A 21,730-nucleotide genomic window follows, 5' to 3' on the forward strand; every position below is an offset into this window, starting at 1 on the left:
GCAGGGCTCAAGGGCTTTTGTTCTTCCCAGTTTTAATCTGGAGGAATACAAGAGTTTAACAAGCAGGAAATGGTGATGAAATGGCTGTCCTTGACCTCAAGTTCACTTTCCCACAAATTCCCATATCCCATGGCTCCCTTGAGTCCAAACATCTATCAGCTTCAGCTTGAATATTATTTTGTTTATTTGTGTCACAAGTATGTTTACATTAACACACCAATGAAGTTACTGTGAAAATCCACTAGTTGCCACATTCCAGCACCTGTTTGAGTACACAGAATTTAGCATGGCCAATCCACTTAACCTGCACATGTTTGGACTATGGGAGAAAACCAGAATGCCCGGAGGAAACACATATATGTGGAGAATGTGCAAGCTCCACGCAGTCACCCAAGCTGGAAATTTAACCTGGGCCCCTGATACTGTGAAGCAGCAATGCTAACCACTGTGCTGCCCCTCATACTTGGTGACTGAGCATTCATAGCCTCCTTGGTAAAGAATTCCAAATATTCACAAACCTCTGGGGTAATGAGGTAATTTCTCCTCATCTCCACTGTTGTGACCACTCACTTAATCTATCAGTATCATTAGTGCACCTGGATATGTATGTGTGGCAAAGTAGTTAGCAGTGCTGCCTCACAGTCCCAGGGACCTGGGTTCCTGGATTGGGCTGTCTCTATGGAGTTTGCATATTCTCCCCATGTCTGCATGGGTTTCCACAGTCCAAATATGTGTGGGTTAGGTTGATAAGCCATGCTAAATTGCTCCTTTGTGTCAGGGGGCTAGCTAGGGTAAATACATAGGGTTATGGGGATAGGGCTTTGGTGGGATTGTGGTCAATGCAGATTTGCTGGACCGAATGGTCTCCTGCACTGTAAGGATTCTGACTTGATCACCTCATCTTAGTCATTAATATAGGTTGTAAATAGCTGTGCCCTAGCTCTCACCCTTGCAATATCCTTCAATCTGAAAATGACTTGTTTATTCCTATTTTCTATTTTGTCCTTTCACCAACCCTCTGACATTGCTCATTTGTAACCCTCCCTTCTGAACCCACCTTGTCCTATCACTTTTATCTGGTCCTTATCAAATATATTTTGAAAGTCCAAATAAGCTGCTCCTACTCATTCCTCATTTCTCTATCAGCCCAATTGGTTCTATTCTCAAAAATGTCTAATAAATTTGTCCTTTCAGAAAGGGCAAAGCCATATTGATTCTGCCTAATCATGATTATTTTTAGTACTCTGTCACCACATCCTCAGTAATGGGTTTTGCATTTTCCTAATGACTGATTCAGGAACTTGTGGCTTCGTTAGAAGAGAGGCAGTGAAATGCACGAGAGAGACAGAGGAGTGTGTGTGGTAAATGATGCTGAGGGAAAGGGGTGGGGGTGGCAAGATTAGATCTCTGATAGAAGTAGACTGAGTTGGTATCTTCCAAAGTGGTGTAAGGAATTGCAGGAGAGATTGGTATGTAAGATGCCATGGGTGATGGGTAGCTGGGCTGTCAGGAGGTGACATAGAATTTTGAGGAATGGGATGCTTTGAAGGGGAGGGCAAACATGCCTTAAGATAGGGAAGTATTTAAATATCAGGATAAGGACTTGAAAGTATATCATGTGGACAAGATTAACTTGGAGAGGAGATATGGAGATGCTCAAAAGAGGAGTCTGGGGATGGGATAGGGGAGTGATTATGGGCTCAATGGCACAGAATAATGAAAGATCTCTTTTGGCAAGTCTAAGCCCCTAGCACTAGTTGAAGTACAGTAGTTAATAGGCAGCTGAAAGCAAAACTGCTGAGAACTGTGGCTCTTGAGGTGCTGCTTCATATAGGTTAAGTTTCTTTTCCAAGGGCAGATGTAAAAGGAGATGGCTTGAAGGGAGCTTGGGGATATGGGTGATGAGGAATTTGGATTATATTCAGAAATGTCTATTAGCCTTAGCAGGCAGAGGAATAAAGAGGCCACGGGAGCTGACATCATCAAGGGATGGCTGTAAATCGGAGTAGAATAATTTGTATGGAGGAAATCAGTTAAGTGAGCCATGGTAAAGATGCAGAGGATGCAGTCATAGTGCAGTGACCAGTTAAAGAAATGAGAGAAGGACAAAGTTGAGGTGGTGGATGAGGATTTTAAATTGAGGTGTGGAGCTGTTCAGATTCCATGGAGAATGTGATTGCCACTACATGCTACATTATGAAGGACGTAATAGCAGAACATTTAGAAATAACGTAAAATAATCAAGCCAAGTCTTCATGGCTTCATGAAGGGGAAATTATACCTGACAAATTTATTAGAATTCTTTTGAGGTGGTAACAAGCACAATACATAAGGAGCAACCATTCAGTGTAATATGCCTGAATTTTCAAGAAACATTTGATAAGGTCCACTCAGGCTACCTAAGATGAGCCCATGGTGTTGTGGATAGTATATTAGCATGGATAGACAATTGGCTAACTAATAAACAATAGAGTTGGAATAAGAGGGGCATTTTCAGGTTTCCAGCTGGAACTTGTAGAATGCCACAGGGATCAGTGCTGGGGTCACGATTATTTACAATATATGTTAATGTGTACCGGAGCAGGTGTTGGAGTGTGGGACTAGGGGATTTTCACAAAGTTTGTTGGATTGTTAATGTAAGCCTACCTCTGACTCCAATTAATAAACTAAACTAATTACTTGAATGAGGGAAGTGAAAATTGCCAAATTTGTGGATGTAACAAAAATAGGTGTGAAGACAAATGGTGAGGAAGACGCAAGATATGGACAGATTGAGTGGACAAAAGGGAAATGTGAAGTAATGTGGTTTGATAGGAAGAATAAAGGAGCTGATTATTATTTAAATGGAGAAAAGCTGCAGCACAGAGGGATTTGGGGCATACATCACAAAGCTAACGTACAAATTCAATGAGTCATGGGGAAGGCAAATGGTATATTGACAAGATTTTGTTAAAACTAAATGAGGCACAAGTTAGACCACATCTAGAACAATGCAAGTAGTTTTGATCCCCTTATCCAAAGAATGGTATTCTGGCATTGGAGGCAGTCCAGAGAAGGTTCACCTCGGTTGATCCTGGATATGGAGGGTTTTTTATTATGAAGAGAAGTTGAGTATATTGGACCTGTACTTAATAAGGTTGCCTCATTCTTCTAACCTTCAATGAGACATAGGATTCTGGGGGAGTTTGACAGGGCAGATGCAGATAGGTTGTTTCCCTTGAGGGTGTGTCTAGTTCGAGATGGCATAATTTGAGTGAAGGGCCACCCATTTAAGATGAGGAAGAATTTCTTCTCGAGGATGGTGAGTCTGGAATTCTTTACCAGAGAGGGCTGCAGAGGTTGGGTCATTAAGTATGTTCAAGACAGATTTTTAATCCGTAAAGGAATTGAGGGTTACGGGAATAAGACAGGAAAGTGGATTTGAGGACTTATATCAAATCGGTCATAATATCATGGCGAAGCAGACCTAATGATCTGAATAGTTAAGTCTGCTCTGACTTACTGCCTCATCTGATCTGGGAGTTGTTGATGTTTGAATCATTCCTCAGTTTCAGAAAACTAAAACTGAAGATTTGAATTTGGGTGGGGGGGGGGGGAGCATGGACAAGGGTGGAGTGGTGGGGATGGTTTGAGACTCTTGATATTGTACATAAGTTAATGTTTGGTCTTGGTCTTTCTGGCCTTGCTCTCCTTAGTGTTTAAAGGGGATGCAGAGGCGATTCACTAGGTTGATTCTGGAGTTGAGAGGGTTAGCTTATGAAAAGAGACTGAGTAGAATGAGGCTATACTCATTGGAATTCAGAAGAATGAGACATAAGATCATGAAGGGAATAGATAAGGTAGAAGCAGGGAAGTTGTTTCCACTGGCAGGTGAAACTAGAACTAGGGGGCATAGTCCTAAATCTGCTTCCCCTTATTTTGAGGCTGAGTTAAGGAGGAACTTCTTCACACAAAGGGTTGTGAATCTGTGGAATTCCCTGCCCAGTGAAGCAGTTGAGGCTACCTCATTAAATGTTTTTAAGGCAAGGATAAATTTTTGAACAGTAAAGGAATTAAAGGTTATGGTGAGCAGGCAAGTAGGTGGAGCTGAGTCCACAAAAAGGTCAGCCATGATCTTATTGAATGGTGGAGCAGCTCAAGGGGCCAGATGGCCTATTCCTGCTCCTAGTTCTTGTTATTATGTAAATGTATCTTAAATTTTCTAATCTGTGCAATGGGAGGAGAATTGAATAATTTGTTTAAATTCTTTCGTTACTATTAATCCTAGTGCTACATTCTTGTAGAATAGCTAAGTACTTTTGCCTCAGTGCACTTGGAATGTTTAACCTGATTTAATTTTAGTAAATGCACTACAGATATACAAAAATAAGGAAGATGAAATAGTTTCAGCTCACATATTAATATAGTTTTTTTAAAATGTGAGAATACTTTGATTTTAAAGCATGTTTGTTAGATTAGTAACTCATTATAACTTTATTTCTTATTTTAGGCTGTAGTTGTAACAGATGGAGAACGAATCTTGGGACTTGGCGATCTGGGGGTTTATGGGATGGGAATACCTGTGGGAAAGCTGTGTCTATATACAACATGTGCTGGAGTTGATCCCCGTATGTGCCTTCCTGTTTGCATCGATGTGGGTACTGACAATGAGGTAACAGCATGAACTAATCCAACTCTGCGTTAATGGGATAATCAAATTTTAAGCATATCCACTGTATTTAAAAACATTTTGGTTTTTATTAAATACAGGTTTTCAACCCAAAATTGTGTGTGTACAAAGCTTTCACGTTCCTAACTTACTAGCTTGACCATGAGTCCAAGCTCTGGGTGATATCGTCAAACTGATTTTTTTGTTGTTGTCTTTATATCATTAATTCTGAATACTGTGCAATATATTTTTAGTTGTCTTTTCAATTTCTTGTAAATCAGTGGGAGCAATAAGGCCACTGATTAGTATCCACAGGTTCAGGCTAATGCTCTGTGGGCATGGGTTCAAATCCCACAATGGCAGCTTGTGGAATTTAAATTCAATTCAATTAATTAAACTAGTAGTGGTGACTATGACAACTATCCTTGATTGTTTTATTTGATTTTATTATTGTCACATATTAGAATGCGATGAAAAGTATTGTTCTTGTTCACTGTACAGGCAAAATATTCTGATTAGAGTACACAGGAGAAGGAAAGGAGAGGGTGCAGAATGTAGTGTTTAGATGCAGATAGGGCCAGGAGAAAGATCAACTTAGTATATGATAGGACCATTCAAAAGTTTGTGGCAGCAGATGCACTACACAAAAAGATACACTAATGTTACAGTTGCTTAAAAAAAAACTTTTTGGTTCACTCATGTCATTTATTGAGGGAGATCTGCTATCCTATATTGGTTTGGCTTATGTATGACTCCAGATCCACAGCAATGTAGTTGACTCTGCCCTCTGTGCCCTAGGAAGCCACTGAGCTCAAGGGATCAGGCAACAAATGGTAGCCTTGCTACTGATTCCCACATTCCATGAAAGAATGAAACAAAAAAATTATTCCACTTTTTTTAATTCTTTCGTGGGACATGGGCATCGCTGACTGGTCAGCATTTATTGCACATCTCTAGTTGCCCGAGTGCGTTGAGACTCAGCATATTGTTGTGGCTCTGGTGTCACATGTAGGCCAGACCAGATAAGGAGTGCCAATTTCCTTCCCTACAGGACATGAGTAAACCAGATGGGTTATTCTGACAATTGATAGTGGTCTCATGGTTGTCGTTAGGTTCTTAATTCCATTTTTTTCATTGAATTCAAATTCCATCATTTGCCATGATGGGATTTGAACCTGGGTCCCCAAAGAATTGCTGAGTTTCTGCATTAATAGACTAGTAATAATACCACTAGGCCATCTCCTCCCTTGGCTGACCCTTAAAATGCATTTAAAATATTTGTTCGTCCATTATATGGTTTACTATATTCATCTTTTTATAGGCCAATTGAAATAATAGCCTATCGAAACCCGTCTGATTTCTTTCATTATTTGAAATCATGTGATTGACTTCCATGCTGTTGTTGTTAGAAGACTTCAAAGAGGATAGTTTCAGAACAAAGATGCACTAATATTTAGTTCAAGCCTTTTACTACTTTTTAAATCTTTACAGTTCAGATTGTCTTTACAAGAGTAGAAAAGTTGGTAGCAAGAGCAGATTACCTGGCTCATTGACACAGCTCCACCATTCAATCCGAACATTGCTGATCTTGAATTCCTTTATATTGTATAATGATCCTTCAAGTCCTGTTGAACACATTACTTGTCACAAAATCAAACAAGAAAAAGGAGGCAGTTTAGCTTGGTACCTGTGGTTCTTTGAAAGAACTATCTAGTTAGTCTTGCACTCTGTGCCCTTTTCCCATACACATCTTCCTGTTAGTTATATATTTACTTATCTGAAGTACTTTGAGCGTGAAACATCATCTTCCCCCACCCCCTCAAAAAAAAACAGGGATGGTAATGGAATGAGTTTATTATTGTCACACCTGTTGGGTTACAGTGAAAAGTATTATTTCTTGCGCACAATATAGACAAAATATATCTTTCATAGAATACATAGGGAGAAGGAAAGGATGCAGGATATAGTGTTACAGACATAGCTAGGGTGTGGAGAAAAAGTAGTTTTAAATGCATAGAATCAGAGGGTATGTTGGGGCAGCTCACAAGAAGTCTCCTCGCTCTGGCGTTGTCTTATTGTTGGGTGTTAAGAGAAAAAAGGTAGGGAAGAAATGAAAGATGGTGGGTGTCATCTTACTGGTTCACCATGCTGGTCAACCGTCATGACAAGCTGGAAAGATAGGGCGAGAGGTGAAATATCAGGATTGCGTCCAGTTTCATACCTCTTGCCATCTTGCTGGCACTGTTTTGTTAGAATATAACCGGTGACAACGTTATATTGGATGTAATGTAACCAATGGTAACAAGGCGAGGGTTAGCTGACCCAGTAAAGCATGGAACCAATTACAGAAAGATGTAATAGTCAACTGACTACCTGATTCACTATAAATAAGAACCTGTGTAGTATTGCGAAGAGCTTGGAGTGGCCCAAGGCAAGGCCCCAAGTTTGGAGTAATGATGTTTCTTTATTAAACCCTTGATTTATAAGTTGGAGTAAATTTTTTGTTATTTTCATTATCTGCATTTGAAGAAGTTCCTTCTGAAGAAACATGTTTTTGCAGGCGAAATCAGCTTTGATTTCAATATTAATGACATGATTAACATGTCATTAACAAGCCCCAGATGCTATTGCCAGGGCTTGGTTACCTTAACCCCCTTGGCTGGTTGAGATCTCCACCTTTTGGAGGCCAGACGTGATGGCCCCGCCAGTGGGACCAGACACCATTCAGGCCCTCGGATGTTTGGGAGGAGGGTTAGGTGCCAGCCTATTACCCTGGCAGTGCCCACTGAACAACTTGGCTGTGCCTTTGCAGCCAGAAAATGCATGATGTTCAGTTGAAAGTAAACTGCCAATAAAAGATGAAAGTTGATCAGCATTTATAAGGACAAAATGGTGAGGTGACAAAATTGGGAGCTTATTGATTTTGATGTCCACTTGGGTGTCTGTGTTAGTTCACTGTCCACTTTGCAATTTAACCTGCTTGTGTCTGCCATTTTTAATTGTAGCCAGTACTTTAAATTTACTACTGTGCTCAGTGTTCGAGTTCTCTTCAGCTTTTTTTAGTGAGTCATGATGCATTTTATTGTTGCTTTCTGCTCAATTTGGTGTCAAAATGCACATTCTTTCTTTTTCTATTAAGTTCTATGAATTCATTAGTAGCAAATGTTTAAATATATGGTCATCACAAACAGTTTCAATATAACAGGTGTATCTCTATGGTTGATAAACACATAGGCTTCTTTTGACCACTAAGCCTGTTAACCTTGATGTCATCTGGTGTCTGTTTCATTTCTTTCAAATATATAACCTCTCTGGAAAACAGTATGGGAGAATTCTGTGGGTATGTATTTGTCTTCATAGTGTATCTCTCTCTTTTTCTTTCTTTTTTTTCTTCTGTCTGTCCGTCCCTCTCTTGCTCTGTCTCACAGGCATTCCATTTCCCACAGCTTAGATTATGAAATGGGGACTGAATTTTGTTCTGAGTGTAAGTAATGTTTATTAGGGTTTAAATACTTTTTTAAATACCACATTCCATTGGAGTTTTATAAGTATAAAACTTGCTTAGAGGTTTTTCTTTAGATTTCAAAATGGTATTTTTTTTTGTTTGTAGATGCTATTGAAAGATCCCTTTTATATGGGTCTTTACCAGAGGAGAGACCGTTCACACCACTATGACGAACTTCTTGATGAGTTTATGGAAGCAGTTGTATCCAAGTTAGTAAGCCTACTTTCTGACTGTCAAGACTTAGCTTCACAAAAAGTAAAACTGTATTTTTCTCTTGGATGCTCTCATCAAGCTTTATCTATAGGGAGCAAAAAAGCCTTTGTTAGCAGTTACCTGTAGTCCATGGTAGAATCCATTAAATCCTTACAGGGCAGAGGAGGCCATTGAGCCCATCAAGTCTGCACCGACCACAATCCCACTTGGGCCCTATCCCTATAATCCCTTGTATTTACCCTTTTAATCCTCTAACACTAAGGGGCAATTTAGCATAGCCAATCCACCTAACCAGCACGTCTTTCAGACTGTGGGAGGAAACCAGAGGAAACTCACACAGACACGGGAAGAACATGCAATCTCCACATGGTCAGTCACCTAAGGCTGGAATTGTACCAGGACCCCTAGTGCTTTGAAGCAGCAGTGCTAACCACTTTGCCACTGTGCTGCCCTGCACAATGATTAGCATTTAGTGTTCAGTGTAATGGTATTTCTTGGGTGCCAAGCTAGGCATGTGCTTTGCTCCAGCTATCAGTAACAGTGTAAAGCCACAGGGGTTGCAGCACAGAAGTGAGTTGTGATTACATGATATTGACATTGTCCCATACATCGCTAGTTTCATGCTATAAACAAAATTTTGTGTTGTGATTTTCCTAAATTATAAAACAAACCCAAACACCTAATTATCAGCTTATTGAAAAGTGCTTATTTCCATTGCATATTGCTACCAAGCTGTATTGCATGCACAATGCTGAGTCAACTGCATATAAATCTCCTAAGGACACATCAGTAGATTTGTTTTGAGGGTCTTCCCTCCTTTACCTCCATCAGTACCCATCTCCCCTGCAGAAAAAACAGTTGGCTAGTGATCTTTTGGTTTTAATTTTCCAAAATTGCCTAGCTTTGCAGAAAGTTCCATTACACTGGAAAATAGCTAGTAGAACTTAAGAACTAGGAACTGGAGTTGGTCCCTCGAGCCTGCTGTGCCATTCATTAAGGCTGATCTTTTTGTGGACTCAGCTCCACTTAATTGCATGCTCACCCACCTGCTAATGTATCTTGAGCTAAAAAGGGGAGACCAAAAGCAGCAAACTAGTTAGATTAATATCTGTTATAGGGAAGATGTTAGAAGCTATTATTAAAAATGTTATAGCAGGCCACTTGGATAAATTCAAGGTAATCCGGTAGATGATGCCAAGTTGGATGGGAGGGTGAACGGTGATGAGGATGCAGAGATCCTTCAGCATGATTTGGACAGGTTGGGTGAGTGGGCAAATCAATGGCAAATACAGTATAATTTAGATAGATGTGTGGTTATTCACTTTGGAAGCAAAAACAAGACTGCTACCTGAAAAATTGGTAGGGGGAGTGTGCAATCTGGGTTGCACGCTCCATGGGTGTCCTTGGCCACCAGTCGTTGAAGGTAAGCACATGGGCAGCAGGCGGTAAAGAAGGCAAATGGTATGTTCGCCTTCATTACGAGAGGTTTTGAGTACAGGAACAGGGATGTGCTGTTGCCATTACACAGGGCTTGTGAGGCCACATCTAAAATATTGGGGAGGAACAGGAACAGAGCACCAGGCTGAGTCCAGGTTGGCAGGTCCAATGTATGGGAAGAGGTTGACCAGGTTTGCGCTGAAGTTCAGACAAATGAGACTTATGAAATTCTAACTGGACTACACAGGGTAGATGCAGGAGGGATGTTTCCAACAGTAGGTCTGTCCAGAACCAGGGGTCACAGTCTGAGGATACATCCATTTAGGATGGAGATGAGACATTTCTTCACCCAAAGAGAGGTGAGTCTGTGGAATTCATTACCACAGGAAGTAGTAGATGCAAAAGCATTTGAATATATTCAAGAGGTGGCTAGATATAGCACTTAAGATGAATAGGATCAAAAGTTACGGGGCAGAAGCAGGATTAGACTATTGAATTGAATGATCAGCCATGATCATGATGAGTGGTGGAGCGGACCAGATGGACCAAATGGCCCCCTCCTGCTCTCACTTTCCATGTTGCTGTGAGTAAACGTAGTTTTGAGAAAGAAAAAGCATTTTGCCAATTTGTTGGAGTTCTATTCGGTAATGTGCTGGATAAAGGGGAACTGGTGGATGTGTTGAACTTCAATTTTCAAGAAGATGTTTGATAAGACGATACATCAAAGGTTCTTGTGGAAAATAAAAGCTCGATGTAGGGGTACTACATTAGCATGAATAGAAGATTGGCTCACTAACAAGAAATAATTGGCATAAACGGGTCATTTTCTGATTGACAAGATGTAACGAGGGGTGTGCCACAGGGATCAGTATTGGGGCTTCAACCTCTTCCAATTTTTATAAATTACTTTGAAGGTACATTTGCTAAATTTGTTGATGGTGCACAGATCAATAGAAAATTAAGCTGTAAAGAGGGCATTCTGAGACTACAAAGGGATAGAGATAGGTTGTAAATGGGCAAAGATACGAAAAATGGAGTATAACATGGGAAATTATTCTAACAGGGAGGGGGAAAAAACCGTAAAAGATTGCAGAGCACTGAAATGCAGAAGGATCTCACTGCATTAATTGCAAAATGTTTGTATTCAGGTACAGCATATAATTAGGAAAGCTAATAGAATGTTATTGTTTATTGAAATGGGAATTGACTAAGGTAGAGAAGTTATGCTTCATTTATGAAGGGTAGTGTGTATTACTGTGTACAATATTGGCCAACTTATTCAAGAAAGGATATAAATGCTTTGGAAGCAGTTCAGATAAGGTTAACCAAACTAATACATGGAATAGGCAGGTTATCTTACAAGGAAAGATTGGATGGGCTAGGCTTGTATCCATTGGAGCTTAGAGTAAGAAGTGACTTAATTGAAATAAGATCCTGGGGGGACTTGGCAGGGAAGATGTGGCAAAGATGTTTCCTCTTGTGGGGGTATCTAGAACTGGGGCCCACTGCTTAACAATAAAGGGTCTCCCATTTAGGTCAGAGATTAAGATTTTTTTTCTCAAAGGGTAGTGAGTCTTTAGAACTCCGACTTCAAAAGGAGGTGGAAGCAGAGTATTTGAGCATTTTTAAGGCAGAGCTAGATGTCAGCTATGAACTTGTTGAGTGGTTGAGCAAGCTCAAGGGACCAAGTGGCTCTTTTCCTACTCCTAATTCATTTGTTCGTACTTGCAGAACTGGAGGGACACCAATATCCTGGCTGGGAGGTTTGCTAGTATGGTTTGGGTGGGTTTAAACTAATGTGGCAGGAGGGTGAGGATCAGAACAATAGGTCAGTAAGCGTAGAGACTGGGGATGAGTATGGGGCCAGGACAAGGTTACCTAAGAGGAAAAGCAATCTGGGGGGAGGATGAACTCAGTGGGCCTGGAGGTCTGGAGTGCATCTGCTCAAATGGAAGTTGCATAACAGGCAAGACAGATGATCTTAGAGCCTTAATGCATGCGCAGAACTTGGATGGGGTTGCAGTGATAGAGACTTGATTACAAGAAGGACAGGACTGGCAGCTGAATATTCTGGGGTATAAGTGTTTTAGGCGAGACGGTGGGGGAGTAGCAATACTTAGGGAGCATGTTGCAGCAGTACAGAGGATGGACAATTTGGAAGGATCAAGTAACACGACACTGTGGGTAGAGCTCAAAAACAGGAAGGGCACGGTCATTTTGCTGGGGGTATACTACAGGCCCCCCAACAGCCCACGGGAAGTTGAGGAACGGATATGTAAGAAGATTCTGGACAAGTGTGGAAAAATAGGATTGTTGTAGTGGGAGACTTTAATTTCCCTCAAAGACTGGAAATCCCTTGGTGCAGGGGGGTCCAGATGGGGAGGAATTTGGAAAATGTGTCCAGGAAGGTTCTTTGGAACAATATGTTGATAGCCCAACTAGAGAGGGGCCTATACTGGACCTAGTACTGGGAAATGAGCCTGGTCGGGTCATTAAAGTTTCAGTGGGGGAATCGTGTGACAAACAGTGACCACAATTCTGTAAACTTTTTGATAATCATGGAAAAGGATGAGTGTTGTCCTGTGGGTAAGGTGCTGAATTGGGGGAAGGCTAACTACAGCCGGATTAGGCAGGACTTGGTGGCTGTTGATTTAGAGAAGCCGTTCGAGGGTGAATCCACACCTGGCATGTGGGAGTCTTAAGGAGCAGTTGATAAGAAGAGTGCAGGACAGGCATGTGGCTGTAAAAAGGAAGGACAGGATTTGAGAGCCATGGATAACCAGAGATATTGTGGGTCTAATCAAAAAGGGAAAAAAAAAAGAGGCATACATAAGCACTGGAGGAATACAAAAAGTAGAAGAGAACTCAAACAGGGAGTTAGGGCAAAAGGGGGTCACAAAATGTCCTTGGCGGACAGGATGAGGGCGAATCCCAAGGCATTTTATACATACGTTAAGAACAAGAGGGTTATCAGAAAGAGTCGGACCCCTCAAAGGAGGGGAATTATGCTTAGAACCCAAGGAAGTAGGTGAGGTCCTAAATGAATACTTTGCATCAGTATTCACAAAGGAGAGGGACACACTAATTGGTAGTGTCTCAGAGGGATGTGTAGACCTATTAGAACAAATCACAATTACAAGGGAGGAAGTGTTAGTTGATTTAGGAAGAATTAAGGTAGACCAATACCCAGGGCCAGATGGCATTTGTCGTAGGTTACTGAGAGACCAGATGAAATTGCTGGCTCTAACAGAAATCTTTGTTTCTTCATTGGACACAGGTGAGGTCCCAGAGGATTGGAGGATAGCAAATGTGGTCCCATTATTTAAGAAGGGTAGCAAGGATAACCCAGGTAATTTATAGGCCAGTGAGCTTGACTTCCATGGTAGGGAAATTATTGAAGATCCTTAGAGAGAGGATCTATACACATTTGGAACTGAATAGTCTCATTAGCGATAGACAATGTGGTTTTGTATGAGGGAGGTCATGCCTCACAAATTTGGTTGAGTTTTTTTGAGGCGATAGCAAACATGATTGACAAGGGAAGGGCCATGGATGTTGTCTACATGGATTTTAGTAAAGCACTTGACAAGGGCCCTTGTGGCAGGCTGCTGCAAAAGGTTAAATCTCACAGGATCAAAGGTGAACTAACTAGATGGGTACAGAACTGGCTTGTGTTGGACTGGGGTAAATACAGTAAGAAGTCTTACACCAGGTTAAAGTCCAAGGCCAGTGGTGCTTGCTACCAAATAAACCTGTTGGACTTTAAGCTGGTGTTGTAAAATTTCTTACTTGGCCATAGAAGACAGGGTAGCAGTGGAGGGGTCTTTTTCTTATTGAAGGTCTGTGACGAGTGCTATTCCGCAGGGCTGTGTACTAGGACCTCTGCTGTTTGTGAGATGTATAAATGATTTGGAAGAAAATGTAGCTAGTCTGATATTAGTAGGTTTGTGGATAACACACAGATTGCTGGAATTGCGGATAATGATGAACATTCAGAGAATGCAAGATATAGATTGGCTGGAAAGTTGGTGGAGAAATGGCAGATGGAATTTAATCCACATAACTTCAAAGTGATGTGTTTTGGTAGATCTAATGCAGAGGGGAGCTATACAATAAATGCCATAACCATTAGGAGTATAGACACAGAGGGATCTGGGTATGCAAGCCAAAGATCATTAAAGGTGGCAACACAGGTGGAAAAAGTGATGAAGGCATATGGCATGCTGTCTTTATTGGACAGGGCATAGAGTGTAAAAGTTGGCATATGATGTTGCAGTTATATAGAACGTTGGTTAGGCCAATTTGGAATACTGGTTGCCACACTACCGGAAGGACGTGGAGGCTTTGGAGAGTGCAAAAAAGGTTTACTAGGATGTTGTCTGGTATGGAGGGTATTAGCTATGAGGTGAGATTGAGTAAACTAGGGTTGTTCTCCCTGGAAAGATGGAGGTTGAGAGATGACCTAATAGCTTATAAAATTATGAAGGGCACACAGGGTGAACAATTAGAAGCTTTTTCCCAGGTCAGAAATGACAAACACAAGGGGTCACAAGTTCAAGGTAAGGGGAATTCAATACAGGTATGTGGGGGATGTTTTTTATGTGATGGGGGCCTGGAATGCACGGCCAAGCAAGGTGGTTGAAGCAGACACGGTAAGAATAGCCACATGAGCAGACTGGGAATAGAGGGATACAAATGGATGGTCTAGTTAAGAACGTGTGATCGATGCAGGCTTGGAGGGCTGAAGGGCCTGTACCTGTCCTGTATTGTTCTTTGTACTGGAAAAAAAGTCGTGAGGATGCAGATTGACTGGCAATATAGATGTGTTAACGAGGGGGAAAGAGCTTGAGAAAGATAAATAGAAAAACTGATTTTTTTAAAATGGTGAAAAACCAGGAACTATTGATATTCAAAAGGATGTCCTTGTGCATGAATTTCAAAGTTGATGTGCAAGTAAGGCAAGCAATTAGGAAGGGAAGTGGTGCATTTTTTTATTACAAAGGGATTGGAGTATGAGTAAATTTTTTTTATTGCAATTGTATTGGTAAGGCCACAGGTGCTATTATGAGCAGTTCTGGCCTCCTAGCCTTGGCTGGAAGGAGTACAACAAAATAAACTTTAAAGTTTCACTCGGCTGGTTCATGGTATGAGGCGTCCTCCTGTGAAGTGATTGAATAGGCTAGGCCTATATCCACCAGTATTTCGAACAATGCAAGGTGATCTCATTAAAGCTTATAAGATTTCTGAAGAAACTTGGGGCCAGTGCTAGGAGGATGTTACTTCTGGCTGATTTAAGTTACGAATTTGGCTAAGGCCATTTAGAAATTAGAAACAGGAGGAGGCCGTTTGGCCCTCTGAGCCTGCTCTGCCATTGTCTGATTGTCCAATTCAATATCCTGATCTTGCACCACTGCCCCCATTCCCTTGATCCCTTTAGCCCTAAGAGCTATATCTAATGTCTTCTCAAAATCAGACAGTGTTTTGGCCTCAATTGCTTTCTGTGGTAGTGATTTTCACACATTCACCAATCTCTAGGTGGAGAAATTTCTTCTCACCTCAGTTCTAAAAGGTTTACTCCTTTATCGCCAAACTATGACCCCAATCCTGGACTCCCCCACAATTGGGAACATTCTTTCTGAATCCAACCTGTCTAACCCTATTAAAATTTTAAAAGTTTCCATGAGATTCCCTCTCGCTCTTCTAAACTCCAGTGAATATAATCCTAACTGACTTAGTCTCTCCTCATATGACAGACCTGTCTTCGGGTTTACCTTCGCTGTACTCCCTCTTATAGCAAGGACATCCTTCCTCAGACAAGGACACCAAAACTGCACACAATACTCCAGGTGTGGCCTCACCAATGCCTTACATAATTGCAGCAAAACATCCCTATACTCAAATCCTCCCGCTCTGAAGGCCAACATACCATTTGCCTTCTTTACTGCCTGCTGTACCTGCACACTTACTTTCAGTGACTGATGCACAAGGACACCAAGGTCTCACTAACTATCCATCTCTCTCAATTCAAGTAATAATCTATTTTCTTGGTACTGCTACCAAGGTGGATGACATCACATGTATCCACATTATACCTCATCTGCCATGCATATGCCACACAGTCTGTTCAAATCAAGCTGAAACATTTCTGCATCCTCACAGTTCAACCTCCCACCTGATTTTGTATCATCTGCAAATTTGGAGATACATTCCAAATCATTAATATATAATGTGAACAATTGGGGTCCCTGTGGAACCCCACCAGTCACTGACTGCCAATCAGAAAATAACCCATTTACGTCAACTCTTTGCTTTCTATGCATCTCAATCACATGTGCTTTCACTTAACATAGTCTGTTACGTGAGACCTTGTTGAAATAAAATACATCCACTGGTTCTCCTTGATCAACTCTACTAGTTACAGCCTCAGAGTTCCAATAGATTTGTCAAGCATGGTTTCCTCTTTATAAATCCATGCTGACCTTGTCTGATTTATACCATTGCCTTCCAAATGCTGAGTTATGAAATCCTTGATAAAAGTCTAGCAACTTCCCCAGTTATTGACATTAGGCTCAGTGGCCTATAGTTCCCTGTTTCCTCTTTACCTCACTTTTTTTGAATAGCGAGCTTACGTTAGCTACTTTCCAATCTGTAGGAATTATTCCAGAATCTCAGGGCCACCTCAAGTACTCTGGGATGAAGATTATCAGGTCCTGGAGATTTATCCACCACCAATCCCATCAATTTCCCTGGCATTTCTCTACAGCACTTCACTAAAACTTTTCTCTCAGAACTTGTGGCACATTGTTCATGTCGTCTTTTGTGAAGACAAGCAAAAGTAGAAACTTAATTCCTCAGCCATTTCTTTATTCCTGTTATGAATTCTCCCATTTCTGACCTAGAAGGGTCGTTATGACACAGAAGGAGGCCATTAGGCCCATATAGTTCATGCTAGCTCTTGTGTAGAACGATCCACTCAGTTCCATTCCCCTGCTGTATCCCCATTAGCTTGCAAGTGTATTTCCCTCAACTCACTATCAAGTTTCCTTTTTGAAATCGTTCATTGTTGCCATACCAGCCTTGTAGCCAGTGAGTTCACAATCATTACCCTTTCCTGCACAAGAACATTTCTTCTTCACATCATCCTGCATCACTTGCCAAGTGGGCGACACAGGGGTTAACATTGCTGCCTCATGGTGCAAGGGACCCAGGTTCTGTTCCTGGCTTGGGTCACTTTATCTGTGTGGATTTTGCACGTTCTCCCTCTATCTGTGGATTTCCTCTGGATACTCTGATTCCCTCCCACAGCCCAAAGGTTTATAGGTTAGGTGCGTTGGCTTTTCTAAATCCTCCTTCAGTTACATGAATGTGATGACTAGTAGATTTTCAGTAACTTCATTGCAGTGTGAATATAAGCCTACTTGCGACTAATAACTTTATTTTAAATGATTCTGTATCCCTTTGACCTTGTGCAATCATCTAATAGAAACAGCTTTCCTTTGTTTGCCTTATCTAAACCTGTCATAATGAATGTATTCACGAGACAGCTATGTAGATCACCTGGGGCAAACGTGATCAAAGATTATGGGGAGAAAGCAGGATTAGGCTATTGAGTTGGATGATCAGCGAATGAATGGCGGAGCACACTCAAAAGGCCAAATGACCTCCTCCTGCTCCTATCTTCTAATATTTCTATAATCTTGTACACCTTTTATCAAACTTCCCCATAATTTCCTTTGCTCCAAAGGAAACAACCTGCTTCTCCAACCAAACTTTAGCTAAAATGCCTCATCGTGGCGCGTCGCCAGTAAATCTCATCTGTATCTTCCTGAGGACTTTCGCATCTTTCCAGAAATGTGTGACCAAACCACAATACTTTGGTTGTGGCCTAACCAGTGACTTATAAAGGTTTTGCATAAATTTTCTATTTTTGCATTCAATACCCTGATTATCAAAAAAAAACCCATATGCCTCGCTAAATGCCCTACCAATGGGTGTAATCTGTCAGCTTTATTCACCATAGGTGTGAATCCAGTTATGGCTGCTAAATTTGACAAGTGGCCAAAAATGGGACTTGCCCCTACATGATCTCCAATTTGAGATCTTTCCTGTCACCTGCCAGTGATGCGATGAGGCTCATGCCCATCATGAATTTACATATTTTAATATAATTAAAGGGCTTTAACACTATAGCTTCCATCCATGACACATCCTCTCCCCATGTGACATCATGCCAACATGAATCACTACTGGTTTTCAAAATCAAAAATTGGCTGTGATGACTATGCTGGCAGCACGCAGATTTCTACAGGCCCTGGAGGTTGAAAGGCTGTTGCCCCCTGAGTGTCATGGTATGATCTTGTGGGGCAGTGCCAAGTGGGCACCTGCAGCTGGGAGGGGGTTACCCCTTGTACGTGTTGGGGGTGAATGCTGTGGTGGTGGAGTGGGGGGGGGTGATGGAGAAAGTGTCCCCGACGCTGGTCTGGGGGTGGGAAGTACCCCTGATACTTCCAATGTGGTGGTGGATTGGGGGCAGTTTCTCCATGTCTGGAGGGTTAGAAGAACTGTATTTTAAATGCTGATCAGGGTGCCCTTTTTAAAGATGGCATCCCAACCTTGTCAACATCATTACCCTCTCTCAATCCAAGAGTGACAGAGTAAACCAGACCCCCTAATTTTCTGTGCACTAAGTGTTCCTGGAGAAGAACATACCAGATTTCAGTTGGTTTGACACTCTGGCAAATCTTAGAAAAATTCTGCCCAATAGGTCCTGCCACATTCAGATATATGTGCACATGAATTCCAAGATCCCTCTATTCCTGCATTCTCTTTAGAATTGTGTGTTTAAGTCAATATTGCCTCTCCTATTCCTTCTGTCAATGTGCTTCACCCTTAGTATTAAATTTATTTTGCCATTTGTCAGCCTATTCATTCTGCCAGCTGTCTTGTTGCAGCTGACTGGCATATTTTTTATTGTTTGCCAGACCTTCAGGTTTGATATCATAAGCAAATTTGAAATTTTTACTGTATTGCCACATTAATGATCCCTGGGAAACAATACTGTGTACCTTTTTCCAGTCTGAAAAACAATCATTCACCATGATTTTCTGCTTTTTGTCATATGCTCACTTTTTAGTCAAAGTTGACACTGATCTTCCCTCAACCCTCCACTGATTCATAAGTTTCATTTTTTAAACCAGAATTTTTGTGGTATTTTGTAAAATGTTTTGCTCAAGTGAGATGACAAACTTCTCCACTCTGGTTATGAATCTTTGGCATTCTCTACCTTCGAGAGCTGCTCAATCATTGAGTACATTCAAGATAAAGATCAATAGATATTTGGATACTAGAAGAATCAAGGGATATAGGAATGGTGTAGAAATTTGGATTTGAGGTAGAAAATCAGCCATGATCTTATTGAATGGTCAAAATTTGATAAATACCTGAAGGAAAATCTTTTGCAGGACTCAGAAGGGCAGTGGCAAGGGATGAGTTAAATTGCACTTGTGTAACAAAAAAAATGCTGGCATGGACAACTTGGGTACAACAAGTTAGTGTGTAATTTTACCTTCAAGAATCCTTAACCCTACCCCCACCCTGATGAGGTAGCATTTATCAGTGAAGTATAAACTGTTCTACTTCAGTTCCACTGGCAATCTTTTATGACAGTGCCCCACAGATAATTTCCAGGAACAGAGTCAAGTCATGCCCCATCTCCCCCCCCCCCCCCCCTTCCCTGTCCAACTTTGCCAATCTTCAAACTAATTCTCTTCTAAAGAAACTTCTTGACTAGTAATTATAAGTAAGTATATAATCTAGAACATAGAACATTACAGTGCAATACAGGCCCTTCAGCCCTCTGTTGCGCCGACCAGTGGAACGAATCTAATGACCCTCTAACCTAAACTATTCCAATGTTATCCATATGCCTATCCACTGACCATTTGAACGCCCTTGAAGTTGGCGAGTCCACAACTGCTGCAGGCAGGGCATTCCACGCCCTTTCTAGCGTCTGAGTAAAGAACCTACTTCTGACATTCGTCCTATAATTACCACCCCTTAATTTAAAGCTGTCCCCTCATGTCAGCCATCATCATCTGAGGAAAAAGGCTTTCACTGTCCATCCAGTCTAATTCTCTGATCGTCTTGTATGCCTCAATTAGGTCACCTCTTAACCTTCCCTCTAACAAAAACAACCTCAAGTCCCTCAGCCTTTCCTCATTAGACCTTCCCACCATAACAGGCAACATCCTGGTAAACCACCTCTGCACCCATTCCAGTGCTTCCACATCTTTCTTATAATGCAGCGACCAGAACTGTACACAATACTCCAAGTGTAGCCACACCAGAGTTTTGTACAGTTGCAACATGATCTCAAGGCTCCAAAATTCAATCCCTCTACCAATAAAAGCTAACACATTGTACACCTTCTTAACAACCTTGTCAACCTGGGTGCCAACTTTCAGGGATCTATGCACATGTACACCCGAGATCTCTCTGCTCGTCGACACTACCAAGAGTCCTTCCATTAGCCCTACATTCTGTAATCCTGTTAATCTTTCCAAAGTGAATCACCTCACACTTTTCCACATTAAACTCCATTTGCCACTTCTCAGCCCAGCTCTGCAGCTTATCTATGTCCCTCTGCAAATTGTAACATCCATCCTCACCGTCTACAACTCCTCCGACTTTAGTGTCGTCCGCAAATTTACTAACCCATCCTCCTCCACCCTCATCTAGGTCATTTATAAAAATGACAAACAGCAGTGGCCCCAAAACAGATCCCTGCGGTACACCACTAGTAACTGAACTCCAGGTTGAATATTTCCCATCAACACCACCCTCTGTCTTCTATCAGCTAGCCAATTCCTGATCCAAACTGCGAAATCACCCTCAATCCCATGCATCTGTATTTTCCGCAGTAGCCTACCATGGGGAACCTTATCAAATGCTTTGCTAAAATCCATATACACCACGTCAACTGCTTTACCCGTATCCACCTCTTTGGTCACCTTCTCAAAGAACTCTAAGGTTTGTGAGGCACGACCTACCCTTCACAAAACCGTGTTGACTATCCATAATCAAATTATTTCTCTAGATGATTGTAAATCCTATCTCTTATAATTCTTTCCAAAACTTTGCCCACAACAGAAGTAAGGCTCACTGGTCTATAATTCCCAGGATGGTCTCTACTCCCCTTCTTGAACAAGGGGACAATATTTGCTATCCTCCAGTCTTCCGGCACTACACCTGTAGCCAATGACAACATGAAGATCAAAGCCAAAGGCTCTGCAATCTCCTCCCTAGCCTCCCAGAGAATCCTAGGATAAATCCCATCCAGCCTGGGGGACTTATCTATTTTCATGCACTCAAGAATTGCTAACACCACCTCCTCGTGTACCTCAATCCCGTTTAGTCTAAAAGCCTGTATCTCGGTATTCTCCTCGACTACGTTGACTTTTCCCTGCGTGAATACTGACGAAAAATATTCATTTAATGCCCCTCCTATCTCTTCAGGCTCCACGCACAACTTCCCACTACTGTCCCTGTCTGGCCCTAATCAATCTTTTATTCCTGACATACCTACAGAAAGCTTTAAGGTTCTCCTTGATCCTACCTGCCAATTATCCTCCTCATGTCGTCTTCTAGCTCTTAACTCTCTCTTTAGCTCCTCCCTGGCTAATTTGTAACTCTCCAATGCCCTAACTGAGCCTTCACGTCTCATCGCCTCCTTCCTCTTCAGAGATTTGACTTCCTTAGTACACCACAGTTCCCTTGCTTGACCACTTCCTCCCTGCCTGACAGGTACATATTTATCAAGGACTCGCAGTAGCTGCTCCTTGAACAAGCTCCACATTTCGATTGTTCCCAGCCCCTGCAGTTTCCTACTCCAACCTATGTATCTTAAATCTCACCTAATCACCTCTTAA

General features: G+C 41.6%; 1 protein-coding gene across 3 annotated transcripts in view; it reads left to right on the top strand.

The window, feature by feature from the left end:
- Positions 1 to 21,730, top strand: part of me2 (malic enzyme 2, NAD(+)-dependent, mitochondrial) — a 111,793-nt gene that overhangs the window by 30,790 nt on the left and 59,273 nt on the right. For 2 of the 3 annotated variants that reach the window (XM_080207815.1, XM_080207876.1), the window contains exons 6-8: positions 4,490 to 4,651; positions 7,971 to 7,988; positions 8,259 to 8,362. In XM_080207815.1, coding sequence (XP_080063941.1) covers positions 4,490 to 4,651; positions 7,971 to 7,988; positions 8,259 to 8,362 — 284 coding nt within the window. The remainder of the gene's footprint in view (positions 1 to 4,489; positions 4,652 to 7,970; positions 7,989 to 8,258; positions 8,363 to 21,730) is intronic. The other variant, XM_080207736.1, reaches the window with a different exon arrangement.

Source organism: Carcharhinus amblyrhynchos, chromosome 1, assembly GCF_965287045.1.
Source record: "Carcharhinus amblyrhynchos chromosome 1, sCarAmb.v2.hapA, whole genome shotgun sequence".
Lineage (NCBI taxonomy): Eukaryota > Metazoa > Chordata > Chondrichthyes > Carcharhiniformes > Carcharhinidae > Carcharhinus > Carcharhinus amblyrhynchos.